This window comes from Sus scrofa, chromosome X, assembly GCF_000003025.6.
Source record: "Sus scrofa isolate TJ Tabasco breed Duroc chromosome X, Sscrofa11.1, whole genome shotgun sequence".
NCBI classification, from domain to species: Eukaryota; Metazoa; Chordata; class Mammalia; order Artiodactyla; family Suidae; genus Sus; species Sus scrofa.
In genome coordinates this window covers 123,467,579-123,486,621 of record NC_010461.5, presented here as the reverse complement: position 1 = coordinate 123,486,621, position 19,043 = coordinate 123,467,579, and the positions used below count along the sequence as shown (strand labels likewise).

Sequence of the window (19,043 nt, the reverse complement as noted above, 5' to 3'; positions counted from 1 at the left end):
GAGGGAAACCAGAAGAACATCATGTCCTAGAAGTTTGGTGAAGAGATTCCTTTCAGGAGGATGGAGTGGTCAATGTATATGATGCTGCTAACGAATCCAGTAAGACTGATAATTATTGTACTTAACAACATGGGGTAATAATTAGTACCTATTTTATGTGGTTGGTGGGAGGGTATAAAATTACTACTACAAAAACACTTGAAGTTTTTTGGTACATAACAGTTCAATAATTGTTCACTCTTATTTTCAAGAGGGGTGATGTGGGCCAGCCCATATCATGCTATGTGAATTTTTGGTTTTAACCAATAAATCCATTCAAACAGCAGAGCATAGTTGTTAGAAAGCATAAGCAGTGGAGCAAAACCATCTGGCCTTGAATTCAGGCTCTACGACTTACTATGTGGATAACCTATAAATTGCTCAGTCTCTCTTTGCCTCAGTTTATTTTGACCCATAAATGAATATAATAATAATACCTACTTCACAGGGTTGTTGTGAAGATTAAATACTTTAAGAATGTTAAAGTTCTAGAAGAATGCCAATCACACAGCAAATTTTACAGAAGAGATTATTATTATTTACATGAGGACACTAATATAGTTGAATGAACTTGTGTCAGAATTGCTCTGAGCAAGCTGTGTTGTTACACTGTTAGCCTAAATTTTCACCAAAAAAAAAAAAAACCCATCTCTGCATTACTTCATGATCATTAAAGAGATCTGATTATGTGGATCTGAGAGGTGCTGGAACATCTCATTTTGAGTATAAGGTTAAGGAGCTTGGTGAATTGAATTGGAGCCCACCTTGAGCCAACAATATTTATTTGGCTGCGTAATGTCTAATTTTACTCTTTCTCCAGGAGAATATGTTGTCATGACAACCCACTTCCATCTCAAGCGAAAAATTGGCTATTTTGTGATCCAAACCTACTTGCCATGTATCATGACTGTCATTCTGTCACAAGTGTCTTTCTGGCTCAACAGAGAGTCTGTCCCTGCCCGCACGGTCTTTGGTGAGTGCTGTTTTATGGAAAATAAGGGGGAGTACATTTGCAAAGTGTTATGCTGGGCAGTCACAGTAGGGGTAAGGAAGATGGAAAAATTGTTCCTGGGAGCAACACCTGAGCCCTGCATTAGTAACTAAGTCCTTGAATCCTGGCGTTTCCAGCAACTGATTTCTTAAAAAGAAGTGGGAATAAGAAGAGTGTTGGAGTAGTAAAATTTATTGAAATGCTTCCTGTCTCAGTCAGGTTTGCTTCAGAACCTGGAGAGGGACAGAGACTTCAGTGAAAAGGAAAGGAAATTTTAGTGAGCAGAGCTGGAGAAAGTGAAGGGTGGGAAACTAAGCTGAAAACAGATAAGTGGATTGGGGGCTTTTTTTGACCTATTTTTTATATGACCATCTGAGTTTCCTGCTTCTTCTCTAACCTTTTTGAAGGTATCTAATATTCAGTAAGAGTTACACAAAGTTTGAAGGTTTTTACAATAGTACTTACAATTAAAGAAACGTTCTTCAATATGAATTTACTGTTCTTTTATATATTTGCATATCATTAGCACTTTTCCCTGGAGACTTAAAACACATAAGTCTTTAAAACATTTTCAGAGTTCCCTTCGTGGCTCAGAGGTTAGCAAACCCGACTAGGATCCATGAGGATTCAGGTTTGATCCCTGGCCTTGCTCAGTGGTTAAGGATCTGGTGCTGCTGTTGGCTGTGGTGTAGGCTGGCCGCTGTAGCTCCTGGGAACTCCCATATGCTGTGGGGGTGGCCCTAAAAAGCAAAAAATAAAAAAAAATTCTGCCTGGTTTTTTTTTTTGTTGTTGTTGTTTTAGGAGATAAACATTAACTAATTCTTTTAATCTACTAAACTGTCTTGGATATGCTGAGGAATCACACAGATGGCTGATTATCCTACCAATGTTCTGAAGCTATGCTGTGTAGATCTAAGATAGTAAGTGATTTTTCAATAATAAGCATTTTAGGTCAGGTACAAGAGGAGACAATAGTGGAGAAAGAGAAAGAATAACCTGTAAAGTAGGAACAAATTAAAAAGACTAGAAGGGTGCAAAATCATGGAAGTCAAGAAAAGCGAGTGTTTCAAGAAGCAGGGAGTAATCCTCTGGGGTGAATTCTATATGTTCAGGTAAAATGCAAATAAAAACTGTTTGTTGGGTGTCATGATATGCATGGTTGTTAGTGATTTGAAAATAACAGTTCTAGTGAAATAGGGAAAGCAAAATCTGCATAGGAGTAGGTTAAAGATGCCCAATTTTGGAAATATAACAAACTAGATATACTGAAAAATCTTCCTTTACAAAATCCTAAAAAAAAAGAAAAAGCATAGAAAACATTTTTTTTTTTGATATTTTAGCTCACAATAAATCCTCAGCAGCCCAAATGGACTAAAGAACTGAAAACTGGAATGCTAACCACATGAGCTGATATTGTAGAAGGAAAATGGAAAGATAGACTACTGACCTTGGTAAATAAGAGTTTGAGTTTTAATATTACACCAGAAAGGCTTTGAGCCTGAATGAAATTAAGGTTTTGAACTAGGACTGTGGTAGTAATGGCCTCCAAAGATAGCCATGTCCTTATCTCTGAAATTTGTGAATGTTATCTTTTATGATAAGAGGACTTTGCAGATTTGAACTTAGTCCTTGCATTACCTGGATAGGCTCTAAATGCAACCACAAATGTCCTTATAGAGTGAGGCAGAGCGATATTTGGCTGAAGGCAATATGATGAAGGAAGCAGGAGAGATTTGAAGATGCTATGCTTTGAAAGAGGAGGAAGGGACTCATGAGCCAATGTGACTCTAGAAGCTGGAAAAGGCAATGGATTCTCCCTCTAGAGCCTCCAGAGGGAGTAAAACCCTGCTGACACCTTGAATTTAGCCCAGTAAAAGTGACTTCAGACTTCTGGCCTCCAGAATTGTAAGAGAATGTATCTGTGTTGTTTTAAGCCACATAATTTATGATAATTTGTTACATAAGTCATAAGAAACATATAAAAGGGTTCACCTCCATAAATCTAATACTATTGAAGGGTTATGACCTTCATGCAAAAGAGCACTACAAATACAGGGAGATAATGAGGAAGCATATCTATTTTGGCATGAGCTCTATGTAAAATATAGGCTTCCTTAAAAATTTATTTTTTAACTCGGCCTCACATGAGTTTAGAGTTCATATTTATAATACTAACTGCATTGATGTGAGAGCCTCCAAGATAAAATATTAATTTAAAATTATGCAGAATTTTTATGTAAGGACAAAGAGCCAAGGATAGCCAGTATCCTCCTAAAGAAGAACAAAATGGAGGAACTTGTCTGTAAGATGTAGAAAATGATTAAAAAGCTATAGTAATTAAGACAGTGTGTTATTGGTACAAGGTAAAGAAAAATAAATGAAACACTATAGAGGGTAAAAATAGACCCACAAATATGAAAACCTGACTTATGACATAGATGACATTGCAGAGAATTAATTTGACATTCATCATGGTCTTTCTTAAATATAAAAGCTAAAAATATAATGCTCTTAGAACTCAATATAAGGCAATATATTTGCAACCTTTGGAAGACAGAAATTCCTTAGTGCACAAAAAAAGTAATAACAATGAAGAAAATAAGTAGGAGTAGCCGTCGTGGCACAGCGGAAACAAATCTGACTAGGAACCATGAGGTTGCAGGTTCAGTCCGTGGCCTCCCTCAGTGAGTTAAGGATCCGGCGTTTCCCCGAGCTGTGGTGTAGGTCGCAGACATGGCTCGGATCTGGTGTTGCTGTGGCTGTGGCATAGGCTGGCAGCTATAGCTCAGATTAGACCCCTAGCCTGGGAACCTCCATATGCCACGGGTGCAGCCCTAAAAAGCAAAAATAAATAAATAAAAAGAAAGAAAGAAAAAAATAAGTATAAATTAGACTTCATCAAAATTAAAACTTTCCATTCATCAAAGGATAACATTAAGAAAATGAAAAGGCAAGCCACAGACATAGAGAATATATGTTTTATATGTACGGATCTGACAAAGTCTATGGAGCTCCTACAATTTAATAATGAAAATACAAAGAATCCAATTTTAAAAAATTAGAAAAAGGAAAGAACAGACCTTTCATGAAGAATATATATAAATGCCCATAAGCACATGAAAAGATACTTAACATCATTTTATATCAAGAAATGCAATTTTTGGGTCTTTTTTTTTAAATCTTTTTTTTTTAGGGCTGTATCTGTGGCATATGGAAGTTTCCAGGCTAGGTGTTGAATTGGTGCTACAGCTGCCAGCCTACACCACAGCCACAGCAACATGAAATCCCAGGCACATCTGCGACCTACACCACAGCTCACAGCAATGCTGGATCCTTAACTCATTAATTGAGGCCAGGGATCGAACCTGCGTCCTCATGGATGCTAGTTGGGTTCATTACTGCTGAGCCACAACGTTAACTAAGAAACGCAATTTAAAACCACTTGGAAACATCACTTTATAAACACTAGGATGGCTAAAATTAAAAAGAGTTGACAATTCCATATATTTGTGACATTGAAAAGCAATTAGGATTTTCATACACTTCTAGTAAGGATATAAAATGGTACAACCACTTAGGAAAAAGAGTTTGGCTCTTATAAAGTTAAAAATACATTTACCCTAAAATCTAGGTATTTCACTCCTAGATATGTATTCATGTGAAATGAAAACATATATCCATAAAAGGCTTTACAAGAATATACATAACCACTTTATTCATAAAAGCTCCAAACTGGAAAGCATAGAAATGTATATCAATGAGTGAATATTGTAGTATATTCATAGAGTGGAATAACAAATATTGATTTATATTAAAATATGGTTGAATATCAAAAATTATGTCAAACTAAGAAGCCAAACACAAAATAGTACGTAATATATAAATTTTATTTATATGAAATTCCAAAACAGGCAAAACTAAGCCATGATATTAGAGACCAAAAACCAAAGCAGTGCTTTCCTGTGGGATGGTGGATTGAGTGAAAATGGGCATATCTTGATTGGGGTAGTTACACATTTATGTACATATGCTCATTTTGAAATGTACAAACTTAATTTTATTGGATATAAATTATAACCCAATTAAAAAATACAGACCTATTGGGACTCTAGATATTTGAGTTATCAAACTTTCAAAATAGCTGTGATGAATGCGTTTAAGTAGGTGAAAGAAACATGAGAATTCTAGCATGTAAATGATGTGGGGGGAAAGAGGGAGCATGCATGAGAGAGCAAACACATTTGGAATTCTAAAACTGGAAAAAACAGATTAAAAACTCAGTAGTTTAGATAAGATTGAAGGGAGAACTCATGAACTGGAAGAAAATACCTAGACAAAAAATGTAGAAAATGCATGAGGGAAAAATGACATATATGATTTATTAAGAAGGTTGAACACAGAAGTAATTGTTAACTCAGAAGGAGAGAAGTAAGCAAATGTAGCAGAAGCAGTTTTTGGAGAGATAATGGCAGAATGCTATCCAAACCTGATGAAGGACATAAAAGCACAATTATAAAAGCCCTATGAACCCAAGTAGGATAACTTAAAAGACACACAAACAGATACATTATAGTGAAACTTCTGAAAACAAAGGAAAAAAATCTTAAAAGCCGCCTGGGAAAAAGTACACTGACTTATTTATTTATTTGTTTGTTTGTTTGTTTTTAGGGCCACACTCACTGCACATGGAAGTTCCTAGGCTAGGGGTTGAATTGGAGCTACAGCTGCTGGCCTACACCACAGCCACAGCAATGGAGGATCCGAGCCACATCTGCAACCTACATCTAATGGCAATGCCGGATTGGATCCTTAACCCACTGAGTGAGCCCAGGGAATCAAACCCTCATCCTCATGGATCCTAGTCAGGTTCGTTAACCACTGATCCATGAAGGGATACCAGCTGAGTTTAACAGAAACAATAAAGACATTTATAGACAAAAGAAAAAATGTCCACCAAATATTCATTCTCATTAAATCCTCACCAACAGGAGTTCTTCAAGCAAAAGGAAAATTATCCTAGAAAGTAGGTTTAAGATACATTATAAAAGGGGAGTTCCTTGCTCCATGGGATAAGGATCTGTCATTACCGTGGCTATGGCATAGGCCAGCAGCTGCAGCTCCAATTCAACCCAAGTTCCTACCCTGGGAACTTCCATATGTCATAGGTGCGGCCCCTTAAAAAAAAAAGCAAAAAATAGATGCATTATAAAAGAATAAAAATAATATGTAGATAATGCTAAATGGCTACTGAATATATGATAATGGCTTATAGGGTATACATATATTTAGAATAAAAGACTAGACCACAGTAAAATCTATGTAAGTTGAGATGGGATACATGGAGATAAAATGTCTAAGGACTTTTATTGTCAAAGAAATGTGTAAAAGTAGCACTTAATACTTAATTTTTATAAATCAAAGATTCATGCAGAGTGAAACTATCATATGTCTGATGGGAATGTCAAATATTACAACCACTTAAGAAGCCATTTTCTTATATAAGGTTAAATATATGCTTACCATATAATTATGCAGTTCCATCCCTGGGTGTTTACCAAGAGAAGTGAAAGCATATCCTCACACAGACTTATGCAAATCATCCTAGCAGCTTTATACGTAATAGTTGAACATTGGAAGCAGTCCAGATGTCCATTAATAGGTGAAGAGATGAACAAATTATGCTATCTCAATACAGTGGAATACTACTCTGAAATTAAATAGATTCATCCACATGAATGGACCTAAAGGATATTTTTTTGGGTGTACTTATGGTGATATCTCTTTATTTTTAGTTTTTTCAACTGAAAAACTAGTTTATTTTTAATATATTAGTTTCAGGTGTATATCAGTGATTCAGAAGTTTTTATAGATTATCCATTTAAAGTTATTGTAAAATATTGTATCTATTCCCTGTGCTATACCTTGTATCTTATTTATTTTATACATAGTAGTTTGGACCTCTTAGTCCTCTACCCTTATCTTGCCCCTGCCCTCTTCCCCACTGTTAACCACTAGATTGTTTTCTATACCCATGACTATGTTCATGTTTTCTTATATTAATTTGTTTGTTTTACTGAACCTAAAGGATATTAGGCTGAGTAAAGGAAGCCAGACATAAATGAATGCATACTATGTGATACTTATATGAAAATCTAGTGAGAAAAACTTAAACCATGTTGAAAGAAAGCAGAGCAGTGGTCACTTCGGGCCAAGGATGGGATAGAATGGTCACTAAGGAATCTTTGGGGTGACTGAAGTATTCTGTAGATGATACCTAAGAGAAAATATGGAGAGGGGTATCACCAGCTAGTAGAAGTCTCAGAGAATAGATTTCACAAGACTATGATATAATGGTCTAAAGTGTACCAGAGTATCTAGACAAAGTTCTCAATGCTACTAAGCAGGATCTGCTTGTAAATCTATTCTAAGTTGTGTCTGATAAGCACAAGCTCCCGATCCCTCCCACTCCCTCCGCTTCCCATCAGGCAACCACAAGTCTTTTCTCTAAGTCCATGAGTTTCTTTTCTGAGGAGATGTTCATTTGTGCTGGATATTAGATTCCAGTTATAAGTGATATCATATGGTATTTGTCTTTCTCTTTCTGACTCATTTCACTCAGGATGAGAATCTCTAGTTCCATCCATGTTGCCGCAAATGGTATTATGTCATTCTTTTTTATGGCTGAGTAGTATTCCATTGTGTATATATACCACTCTTCCGAATCCAATCATCTGTCGATGGACATTTGGGTTGTTTCCATGTCCTGGCTATTGTGAATAGTGCTGCAATGAACATGCGGGTGCATGTGTCTCTTTTAAGTAGAGTTTTGGAACTTTGTCTAGATACTCATGCTACAACAGAACAAAGGGTGGGGAAAAAATGTAATTGTAATGTATACATGTAAGGATAACTTGATCCCCTTGATGTACAGTGGGAAAATAAAAAAAAAAAGAAACTAAGTAAAGAGAAGAAAAAAGTGTACTAGAGATAAGGAAAATATGGACCCCTGCCTCTTGAGCACTTGATTCTGAATGATCAACCACCTTTCAAGAAGTGAAATAGCATACACAAAGGGAGAGTTAGGTTTCAGTTAAGATCAAGAGAGATGTGCATTCAGAAAAGGGGTTGAGGAGATGGGTTTATTTGCTGGTTATAGAGCAGCAGAGTTGGAGATTAGAAGAGTCTGGGAGAAATGGGTTATAAAGAAGGAATGGGGACTGGGTCATATTCCATAATGTACTTTGTAAAACAGGATTAAGCCTGACTGATAATGAATGACAAAAATCCTTATCTTTGTGGTAGTGTCTGAGCTCAACAGGTAGATGAAATATTATTAATTCTGATTATCTTCTGGTGAATGCTGTGGTCTGAAATGTTTTAATTTTCCTACCCCCAGGACCTAACTTAGTAAGGCAGTTGTAAATGCTGGACAAAAGAAGAGAGCAAGAACTATATTGTTGAGGAGTTCCCTGGTGGCTTAGTGGGTTAAGTACCTAGCATTGTCACTGCAGTGGCTTGGGTTACCACTATGATGCAGTTTCAGTCCCTGGCCCAGAAACTTCCACATGCCATGGGTGCACCCAAAAGAACTATATTGCTGAATTATAACATCATTCCTATAAGAAAAATACAGTACTTACTCTGATGGGAACAAATGTGTTGCATTGCTATGGGCTATAGGCTGGGCAGAGCAGTTCTACTCATGACATATACATTAGGGGCCTACTCTTTGCAAGGTATTGTGTTCAGAGTTGAAAAGATTGAGATGGATTATCCATGGTCCCTGCTCTCAAGCAATTCTAGTTGGGTGGGACAGACATGAATTACTACAGAAGCATACTAGACTTTTAGAAGTCTTCAAAGGAAGTGAGGAGAGCAGTGACAAAAAAACTTGCAGACAAGTATTGCAAAAGAAGCACCAAGTGGCAAGCCTGGATCTCTTTTAAAATGCCAAAGCTCTTGTCCAACCATGAAGTGCACCAAATGCTTGATTAAAGGTTCTACTAGCTCTGACTGGTTCAGAGTTCTTCATAAGATGACAATTCTAATTAAGCCTCAACAGACTAGAGTTCTAAACATCTCTACTGGGATATGGCTCAGAAACACTTTTGTTGCAGTATAGTTCTCTTCATCCATGCTTTGGTGATGCTACGAATGTGCCAGGGTGGACAACTGCATTTGCTGATAACCATACATGAGATAACTAATTTCTTCCGTAAATTATTTTTGCTCAGTGTGATCAGAGGGTTATTGAGTCTTGGATCCATTCTCAGAGCTTACTAGGCTACAAATTCAGAAGTGTGTTATGAAGTGCTAGCTGTGTGGCTGATTCCTGACAGGGCTTAAAATATGCTAATCAGTCTTGGTTAACTCTCTGCCTAGCTTGTGCAAAGGTGCTCCTTTAGGGTCTGCCTGTTGAAACTGTATTAAGTCTTTTCCAGTCTGGATTTTAATTTATATAGTAAATGTGTACGTAAGGTACTCAGGGAATCAAGATATGAAAGGAGGCTCCAGAGGCTGTAGCACACATGGTTGACTCTCTGAGTAGAGTTAATATTTAATATGCCTTATCTGCTTGCTTTTCTATATAACACCTCTCACCCCATTAGGACTTCCTTTCATGCCCTGCTTGAATTAGGCTCACCAGGCTCTCATTCCCCATCCTCTTGAGTAATCCAACACTCAGAAGGAGGTTCTGACTATTCCTTCTTCCTCAATTCTGGAAGACTTTGGGTATACAACTGATTCTAGGGGAGACTGTATAGAATATTCATAGATGGGGAGAATGAAGGCAAGGAGAGATTAGGGAAATTGCCCAAGATACAAAGCAAGTTAAGTGGCAGAACTCAGGACTTCTAGCTTCTAGTGTAGGTATTCAAGACTAAAATACTATTACTAATAATTATAAAATTACCATTATATTATTTAAAAATATTATAATTATACTACTATAATTAATTATATAACTATGACCATACTATTGTTAATAACAGTAAAAATAAGAGTAATGTTAATTATAGAAGCTTCTATTTATTGAGGGATTATTCTGTGCTAGATATTGTGCTGTGGGCTTTATAAACATCATCTTATGGATTCCCCAACAAATCTCTGAGTCTGGTATCATCACACACATTTTGCACATGATAAAACTGAGGCTCAGTAGGGTAAAACACCTTGTTCAAGGTCATTTTACAAGTAGGTGGGATTGTTAGAGTTTTAGTCTGAGTTTGACTTTAAGCTCTTATTGTTAAGTACAACACTGTGTATAGCTCATAGGTATATCTAAAATATGAAGAAATTAGAAGAAAAATGTTAATAGAATTTAAAAGTAAATAAAAGAAAGTCTTAAATTTAGGTTAATAAATGCTACCAAGAGAAAGAATCAATTGGTTTAAAAGCAAGCTCTGGCTTGGCAACAATTCATAAGAAATAGATGATATAATGATTTTGTTTGTCCACAAATTCAATAGGACTTAGACTGTGATGCAGCTAAAGAACCATTTTCTACAGTTGTGTTATTAGGAGAATATCATCCACAGTAAGGGAAGTGAAACTCCTACCAAGATCAGACCATGTCCTGAGTCTTGAGGTCTCTTATGGTCTATTCAGAAGAGAACTACCAGAATGGGGAAGGAGGAGAAACAAAAGAAGGAACTGGCCATATTCATTCAGGAGATGAATAGACTCATGAGGAACCATGGCTACACTCTCCAACTCTAAAAGGAAGGAGCAGGCTTTTCTTTACTGTGTCACCAGAGAGAACTACGAGATCATTCACTGGGTTTGGAGTTAAAGGAAGACAGGTTTTAATTTACAAGGTAGATTTTTCTAATTAGAAAGCTCTCTTACGATGAAATAGGTTACCTAGTCTTCAATGGAAATTTTTAAGCAGAGGTTAGAGGACAACTTTTAGTACTGCTATACTGGAGATTCCTATTCCTGTGATAGGTGATATGGGGTGGTTACTAGGTAAAACCATTCTACTCTGACATTCTAGGGGTTTTTTGTTTGTTTGTTTTAAAGGGGCCATTTTTAGTGGGGTTTATTTTCTCCTTTCAACTAGGAAGTGGTGATCTTGTCACGTATGCTCTAAATGTCTTTCAGTGGCAGCTGCTTCTCATTTTTCTCTCTCCCCAGGTGTCACCACTGTTCTCACCATGACCACTTTGAGTATCAGTGCCAGAAACTCCTTACCTAAAGTGGCATACGCGACGGCCATGGATTGGTTCATAGCCGTCTGTTATGCCTTTGTATTTTCTGCGCTGATTGAATTCGCCACTGTCAACTACTTCACAAAGCGCAGTTGGGCTTGGGAAGGCAAGAAGGTGCCAGAGGCCCTGGAGATGAAGGTAAGACACAGCAATAGTGGGGGCTGGGAAGCACTCCCTGAGAGAACTGTATTGAAACCAGGAGTGGGCAGCCTGCAGCCTGTGGGAACTGGCCAGGGCTGTGTGCTATTCACTGGGGTCATCAATCCAATTCTCAACTGGAGTGCTTCTTGGCAATGTGGAGTGTTTGCTGGGGACAAAGAAAAGAGGGTAGGTATCATGGAGGGCTGATATCTTATGGTGAGGGACCAAACCTAAGTGTGATACTACTGAACCCAAGGGGAACCAGTTGTACTTACAAACTCACCCAGAAGAGTGGACTTATCCTCAACCCAGAGAACAGTCTCTAGGCCACTTCTGCCTCTCTCTTTTCCAGTATGTTCCCATTATGATCAAACAAAAGTGATCATCATTCCTTCTATGTCTTTGCTTATTTTTTATTTTCTACCTGGAATGTTCTTTTCTTATTTTCTTGCCTGATAAAGACCCAGATGAAGTGCTATTTTCTCCATAAAACCTTTCCAGAATTTCCAGATAGCTTTAGCTTTTGTTGGGGTTGGAGGAGGGTGCTCATGATATTAAAAGCATTTATTTGTATTAGAGTTATTTGCTTCCTCGCTAGACTGAACTTCTTGAGGACAAGGGTTTGTCTGCATTCTTTCTAACTAGTTAGTATCCTTGCACAGCATTTGACACATGGTAAAAGCTGAATTAATGTTAATTGGATTAGTAAATGGATGAGAAAGAAGAAAAAAGAGAGGGGGAAAAAAAGAACCAATAAGCCACCTAGAATTGGTAGAAAAGAAAACATGAATACAGTGAAATCAAAATTATTATCATTGGATAGTTTAAAGAGTTCAGATTCCTTGCTCTAGATGAAGGCTATCAAAAGATGCTAAAAAAGAACCTGGCAGATGTGGTCCCAGAACCATTCTAGTATTCTTTGAAGAATCATGAAGAAGAGAAAACATAATGAAGATTTTTCAAACTAGAGGAAAATATAGATTCCATAGAATATAGATTGACGAGTTAGAAACATTTTATAATAGATTTCAACTATTTATTTAGATAGAATTTATTAACTCTTTGCTATAAATTATGAAGGAATAAGTATGTTTTTACTTATTCCATCTACTTTACCATAGGAATTTGTTGGTTGATTATTATAATTAGTCTAGTTGTTACCTTTGTATCCTTAAAATGTGTTTACCAATCTAATATTTGATTTATCAGTTATGAACAGGGTCTATTGATTCTTCACCCACTCCAAGATATAAGGAAATTACTATACTTATCCTACCCTCACCTTCTCTCTTTACCAGTCCCTGTTATTTCCCACCTTTTCTTATATTATTTCTACATCAAGTTTTATAGCATTTACTTGCTTTTATGCAGCCATAATTTCTATAGTTGATTAGTCATTGTTCTACATTTAAATAGGTTCTTTTCTCAAAAGAGCCCTTTTATCCATTTTTCCATTCATTGCTTAGTTACTTCAAGGTTTTACATTTCTTCATAACAACATTCAGTGCTAGAACTGAGTATATCAGTTAGTGTCTACGTGGACATCATAAAAGAGGATGTGACCTATAATTTGTACAACAGCTCAAAGAGAATTCAAGTAAAAACACAAGACAGATAAATTTACACATGGAAGATAGTAGGAAATACAGTTCCCATACAGTTTTTCTTAAAGAAATTTAAGACCAGCCTGAGAAGCTCTCATATAATAGGGGGGCTTGATTTTATGACCTGGAAGTCCATATAAATGTGTCTTTTATTTACAAATTCTAGTAAAAGGATGTATCTTGATCTATCTGTATGAATTTTTCCTAGGAAAGCATGTTGCCCTTTAAGCCTATAGAATTCATAACTGTCTTTGTTTTAGGAGAGCTTTCACAAAACACATATTTTCTCTCTCATCTTCCTAGAAGCATAGATTATACGTGTAGTAGAACTTTGTCCTTCATATCTACCAATTTTTTGTCTTTTTTTTTTTTTTTTGCCTTTTCTAAGGCCACACCCATGGCACATGGAGGATCCCAGGCTAGGGGTCGAATCGGAGCTGTAGCCACCAGCCTACACCACAGCCACAGCAACACGGGACCCGAGCCACATCTGTGACTTACAGCACAGCTCATGGCAATGCCGGATCCTTAACCCATTGAGCGAGGCCAGGGACCAAACCTGCAACCTCATGGTTCCTAGTTGGGTTCATTAACCACTGAGCCACGATGGGAACTCTCATATCTACCATTTTTCTCAAATAATTTCTGTTATTTTCCATTTCATTTTTCTCAAGTCTATCTTCTATGTCTCTGACCATTTTTACCAGTGTCTAATCACCTTCTTTTCTATAGTAGTATTATTTTCCCTTATATTAATTTTATGATTTCTGCTGACATTTTTTTCAAGTGTTCTGTGTTTGTTGTTCTACAAACCTATATTGGTCATTTTACCTCCTCTTTGTAACATATTTTGCATCAGTACCATATTGGGTTTTTTTCAATTATTACTTGAAGTTGTATTAGAGGAGTTGTTTACTCATGCTGCTATATTATGAAAGTATCATTTTGGGAAGGGACTAAGAAAATGAGTAGGATAGTAGTGAGTAGTTGAGAGTAAACAGTTGAAAGTGAGTAGTTTGAGTATCATATGTTATTTACATATAAATTCTTATAAATAACTCACAAGAATTTCCTCCATATATGGTGCAGTGTGTGTTTCTGTGTGTTTATGTCTCTCTGTGTGTAGAATTGTATCCTTTAATTTTTCCATTTTCTGCCTCCTCTGATACTATGTGTGATCCAATAGTATTACAGGATATTTTAGCTACCAGACTAAAAATTGATTTTTTTTTCAAAACAGAGCTTATTTGTTTTCTCTTTCAGGTCCTTCCACTCACTTTTTAGGACTCTATTTTTGGCCCAAAATCTAGAACAGTAGGCATCCTTAGTGTATTCTTCACCCTGATACAATTTTACTGTATTAGAAGCCCTTACTTTTGGGGATGAGGGTTAAAAATTCTAAGTTCTTTTAATTTTCATCAAAGATGGAGTTTTGGTTTTTATATCTCATTTTCCTTACAGAGAAGAAAAGGAAGGAAAAATATCCTTGCTATGACATATTAAAATGAAATGTAACCAAGATTATATTATTAAACAGATGGTTTAAGAGCAGTCAGCAGCAACCACTGATATCAAGTCTGAGTTCACTAAGAAGAAATAATGCCAAACTAACCTTGAGAAAATGTATGAAAAGTGTACTAGACTGGTGGAACAGGAAATATATAGACTTTATCAAGATGTCCAACTAACTTTTTAAAATTATGTCTTAAGAAGAAAGAGCAGTTGAAAAAAATGGTATGATTAAGCCGATGTAGTTGGTTGACCAGTTGAACTCAAATAGAATTAACTGATGGATGACATCAACCTGAGTGGATGTTCCTATGGTAAGCCACAGGGCTTTATCTTTGACCCTTCCTTTTTAAATGCTATCATCAGTGACGTAAATGAAAATATATAATTTAGGAGATTCAGATTTGCAATCTGGCATTAATGAATGTTGGTTGAAGAGGAGTATCTTTTGAATTAGAATCAAAGAGAATTTCTGAAGTTTGAAAGAAAAGGATGCAATTAAAACAGTAACATTTGCTAAATGCAACAAATTCTTATACATAGATTCCCCCAAAATGAGTTCTGGGGTAAAAAATCTTAGCAGAAATTGCGTGTTATAAATAAGATGCTGGGATATAGGGAAAATCAATTTAATAAGCTCTGGTGTAACTCTTGAAAGGCCAAATTTAACTCAAGTCTGAATTAGGAATTACCTAGAACAAGTGAGATGATAAGCCCTTTTTATTCTGTACAGGTTGAGCTATGTTTAAATATACTGTTCCAGTTTGGTTACTACAATGGAGAAAGGATAGATGCCTTGAGGGAATGATGATTGCTAATTTAAGATACTGAAAGGCAGTCATAGATATCTTGTGCAAAATCTTAATAGGCTTGTTTTTTATGGCTAGGAATAGGTACAGGGGTAATTTGAAGTTAGAGGACTAGAATAGATTAAGAGACTTTACATGTAGATGTCAAAAATGATGACCATTTATCCAATTCCAGAAGTGCTAAAGATGAAAAAAGAGAACAAAAAGAATTGTCAAGCTCTTCTGCAAAGATCCTGATCTCAGACTTCCTCAGTCCCTCTCCATAGTCAATCTATTTAAGTTATTGAAAGGATGGTGATTATGAGATTTGAATTTAAAAAACCTATGGAATGCATAAAAATGGATCTTTAATGTGAAGGTGCTATGCTTTGACTGCTACAATATTAAGGAACTAAGAGAACTATTGACACAGAAAAAAATGAAGTGCATTGAAAGTAAAATTAGTGGAATTTAATAAATTAATTATTTCTTTTCCCTCCTTTAGAGAGACATCTTAAACCTTATTTGCTTCATAAAGCCAGAATGGGTGAGCACAAAACTGTTAAAAACTAATGTAAATGATTAAAAAATATATTTCTGATCTCTACTGTAATCAAGGATTAGATAAAATGTGAGGTGGGGGGAATAAAGGAAAGGAAACTAAGGTATAGGCAGGAACAAAACCTCATTTTCAAAGAAGACAAATGACTACCTTATAATAGCACTCTGAAAAATAGATGAACTGTGAGCTTCTGAGGAACAACTACATGTTTTATTACCACTTCTTTTAAAAAAACTCACTAAAATGAGGTAAAGAAATAAAATAGGTATAAGTCCACAAGTACCAGGAGAACTAGAGAAGGGATTTCAGTCAGACAAGAGATTGTAATGTTATTTTTTAGAAAAATGAATGTTGAAAGAAAGAATAAAAACTGATTTATCAAGCTGGAGTGAGATAGAACCCTAGAGAAATTAAGTATTTGAGGTACCTGGTACCACAGACAAATCACAGGGGTGCAATTAGGGGGACTGGCTACAAGTCTATGTACAGAATACTCTAGACCCCAGAGCCTGCCCAAGATGTAAAATGTCTATAGCCAGATATATACTTTCCTGAAGAACAGCATAAGTTTCTCTTCTAGAGGAGCTGAATGTCTCTAGAGAAAATACCTTTACATACTGGCATTTGGAGTATCCCATAAAATGACCTCCTTCCAACCAATCTTCTTAAATCATAGTTTACCAATCAACAAGCCTAGCTCAGGTACACTGAGCATACAGACATCTTTTATGTTGCCAAATAATATTTGGATACCATGGATTACCAAGGTGAAGTTTGCAATGTGAAAGAGAGAAGTAGTTCAAGTTTTTCTTGGCTCCTCCTTATATTTTCTAGTTCTTTTCTGAGGGTATCTGCATTACTGTTCATATCTTCTCTTAATTCCTTCAGTATTTTCACTATTTCTCTTTTGAACTCCAGGTCTGTCTGACTGCAGAGATCTGTTTCATTGTGACACAACTTAGAATAGATTTACAAGGAGATCCTGCTGAATAGCATTGAGAACTATGTCTAGATACTCATGTTGCAACAGAAGAAAGGGTGGGGAAAAATGTAATTGTAATGTATGCATGTAAGGATAACCTGCCCCCCTTGCTGTACAGTGGGAAAATTAAAAAAATATATTAAAAAAAAAGAAAGAGAGAAGTAAAGATTTTTTTTAAAAAAATCTCATCTTGGCAAGAACAGAACTAATTTAGGGAATTAAAGAGAATTTAAGGAAAACAAAAGTAAATTGTCTCTTATATTTGTAAATATATCATACATAAAATAAGAATGGAATGCTAATATAGAAGGAAACCAGAGAATAAGGAAGAGCTCTTGAAATGAAAAAGAATTTCCAAAATAAAAATTTTAATAAAGAGGTGGGAAAATAAACTGAAGAAAATCTCCCTGCAAGTAGGGTAAAAAGGAAAAAAAAAAAGGAGAATGTAAAAGAAAAGGTTAAGGGACTTAGGGATGAATCCAGGAAGTTCATCTAACTCAGAAGCTACAGAATGAGTAAACAGAGAGAGAAAAGTGAACAAAGGAAATTAACAAAGAACTAATACAGGACATCTTTACAAATGGGAAGTATGAGCTTCCAGGTTGAAAGTGTCCTCATAGGCGCACATCATCTTGAAATTTTAGAAAACTAGGGATAAATGATAGTCTAAAGAGCTTCTAAAAAGACAGTAAGTGTTATATATACAAAGAAATGATTACCAGAATGGCATCAGACTTCTCAGCTACAGTGGATGCTGGAAGACAGTGGAACAGAAAAACTCAAATCTGAAGGACAAATTATTTTCAACCTTGAATCATATGCCTAGCCGAAGTATGAATTAAGTAGAAAGGTATAGTACTATGGTTCGACCTGCAATAACTTCCCATATATTCCACCTTAGGAAAATACTGGGGCGTATATTCTATTAAAACTCAAAAGAGTTGAACACAAAAGAGAAATACATTGGATCCAGACAAGAGGATATCCTATAGAGGAGATAGATTAAGGGAATTCCTAAAAAGAAAGCTATACATCAATTAAACCTGGAGAGGAACCAGTGCAGTTTGTAGCAAGAAACTAGAGATATTTATCTAGTCATTTATAATGATGTTAGCACTGATTATGGCTCAAACTAAAAATATTGTTATAATGTTATTGGTGCATGGAGGAAGGGTTCCATAAGTGAGGTAAATCATTATCATGAAAAGATGAATGGTTTTGTATAAAACCGATAGCAGTATAAGCATGTTATTTAGAAATATAGAAATAACTATTAGAGGTATTAGGTAAGAGAATTAAAAATAATTATGAGTTACTGGATAAAGCTGGGTACATGAGGGTAAGGGTTTCTTGGTTTTCATTATGTTTTTACATTTATTTTTTAACTATGTTCATTATTACCTTGATTACATTTTGAATATTAAAAATAATAAAAGCAGATTAAAATAAATAAACCAGTTCACTTAAAAAGATAATTATTATTCTTAGAACTGCTTTTAAAATATTCATAAATTCTTACCAAATTTTTGGAAACACATTAATTTTAGGCTCTTTTTCTTATTTTCAAATAAGAATATTTTAATGCTCTAGAATTATACTTTATCTTATTTTCATTAGAGAAAATACTTAACTTCCATCCATAGCATGGAGAAGCTTAGTTTCTTATCATTAATGGCTTTTAAACATTTGGGGCATTCCTACAAAAATAGCCACAAATCGAGTTATTGCTTGGTATTTTCTCTCTGGTGTGATGATATTCACTGTGAGTTAAGTCTGGTGGCCTTCCCACCCTATTCTACAGTAGGCATGAATGCTCTTGCAACAGTTATACTCTATCACTGGTGAATAAGTTGAAATACAAGCAAACAGGGAGATCAGGCAAGATGGCATAATAGAAAGACCCTGAGATCACCTCCTCTTATGGGCATACCAAAAATCACAACTATTTGTAGAAACAACATTGATTTAGAAGGCCAGAACCTACCAGAAAAGATCTACAACTAGAGGTATAAAGAAGGAACCACAGTGAGATGTGAAGGAAGGGTGAAGTCCTGATATAGTCAAGTCCCATATCTTTGGGTAGGTGATACACAAATGAGAGAATAATTTCAAATGCAGAAGCACTCCCAAAGGAGTCTGAGAAGTCTAAGCCCCATGTTGGGCTCCCCAGCCCAGGATCCTGCACCAGGAATATGAGCCCCCAGAGCATTTGGTT

At 35.9% G+C, this 19,043-nt stretch overlaps 1 protein-coding gene and 1 long non-coding RNA gene across 6 annotated transcripts in view; one reads left to right on the top strand and one right to left on the bottom strand.

Moving 5' to 3' along the window:
- The window catches only part of LOC110257716, a 150,516-nt gene that overhangs the window by 70,705 nt on the left and 60,768 nt on the right, over window positions 1-19,043 (bottom strand). The window lies entirely within an intron of this gene.
- Window positions 1-19,043, top strand: part of GABRA3 (gamma-aminobutyric acid type A receptor alpha3 subunit) — a 227,863-nt gene that overhangs the window by 198,193 nt on the left and 10,627 nt on the right. For 2 of the 5 annotated variants that reach the window (XM_021080000.1, XM_021079996.1), the window contains 3 exons: window positions 860-1,012; window positions 11,169-11,380; window positions 15,790-15,831. In XM_021080000.1, the coding sequence (XP_020935659.1) occupies window positions 860-1,012; window positions 11,169-11,380; window positions 15,790-15,831 (407 nt within the window). The remainder of the gene's footprint in view (window positions 1-859; window positions 1,013-11,168; window positions 11,381-15,789; window positions 15,832-19,043) is intronic. The other 3 variants (XM_021079997.1, XM_021079998.1, XM_021079999.1) reach the window with 3 other exon arrangements.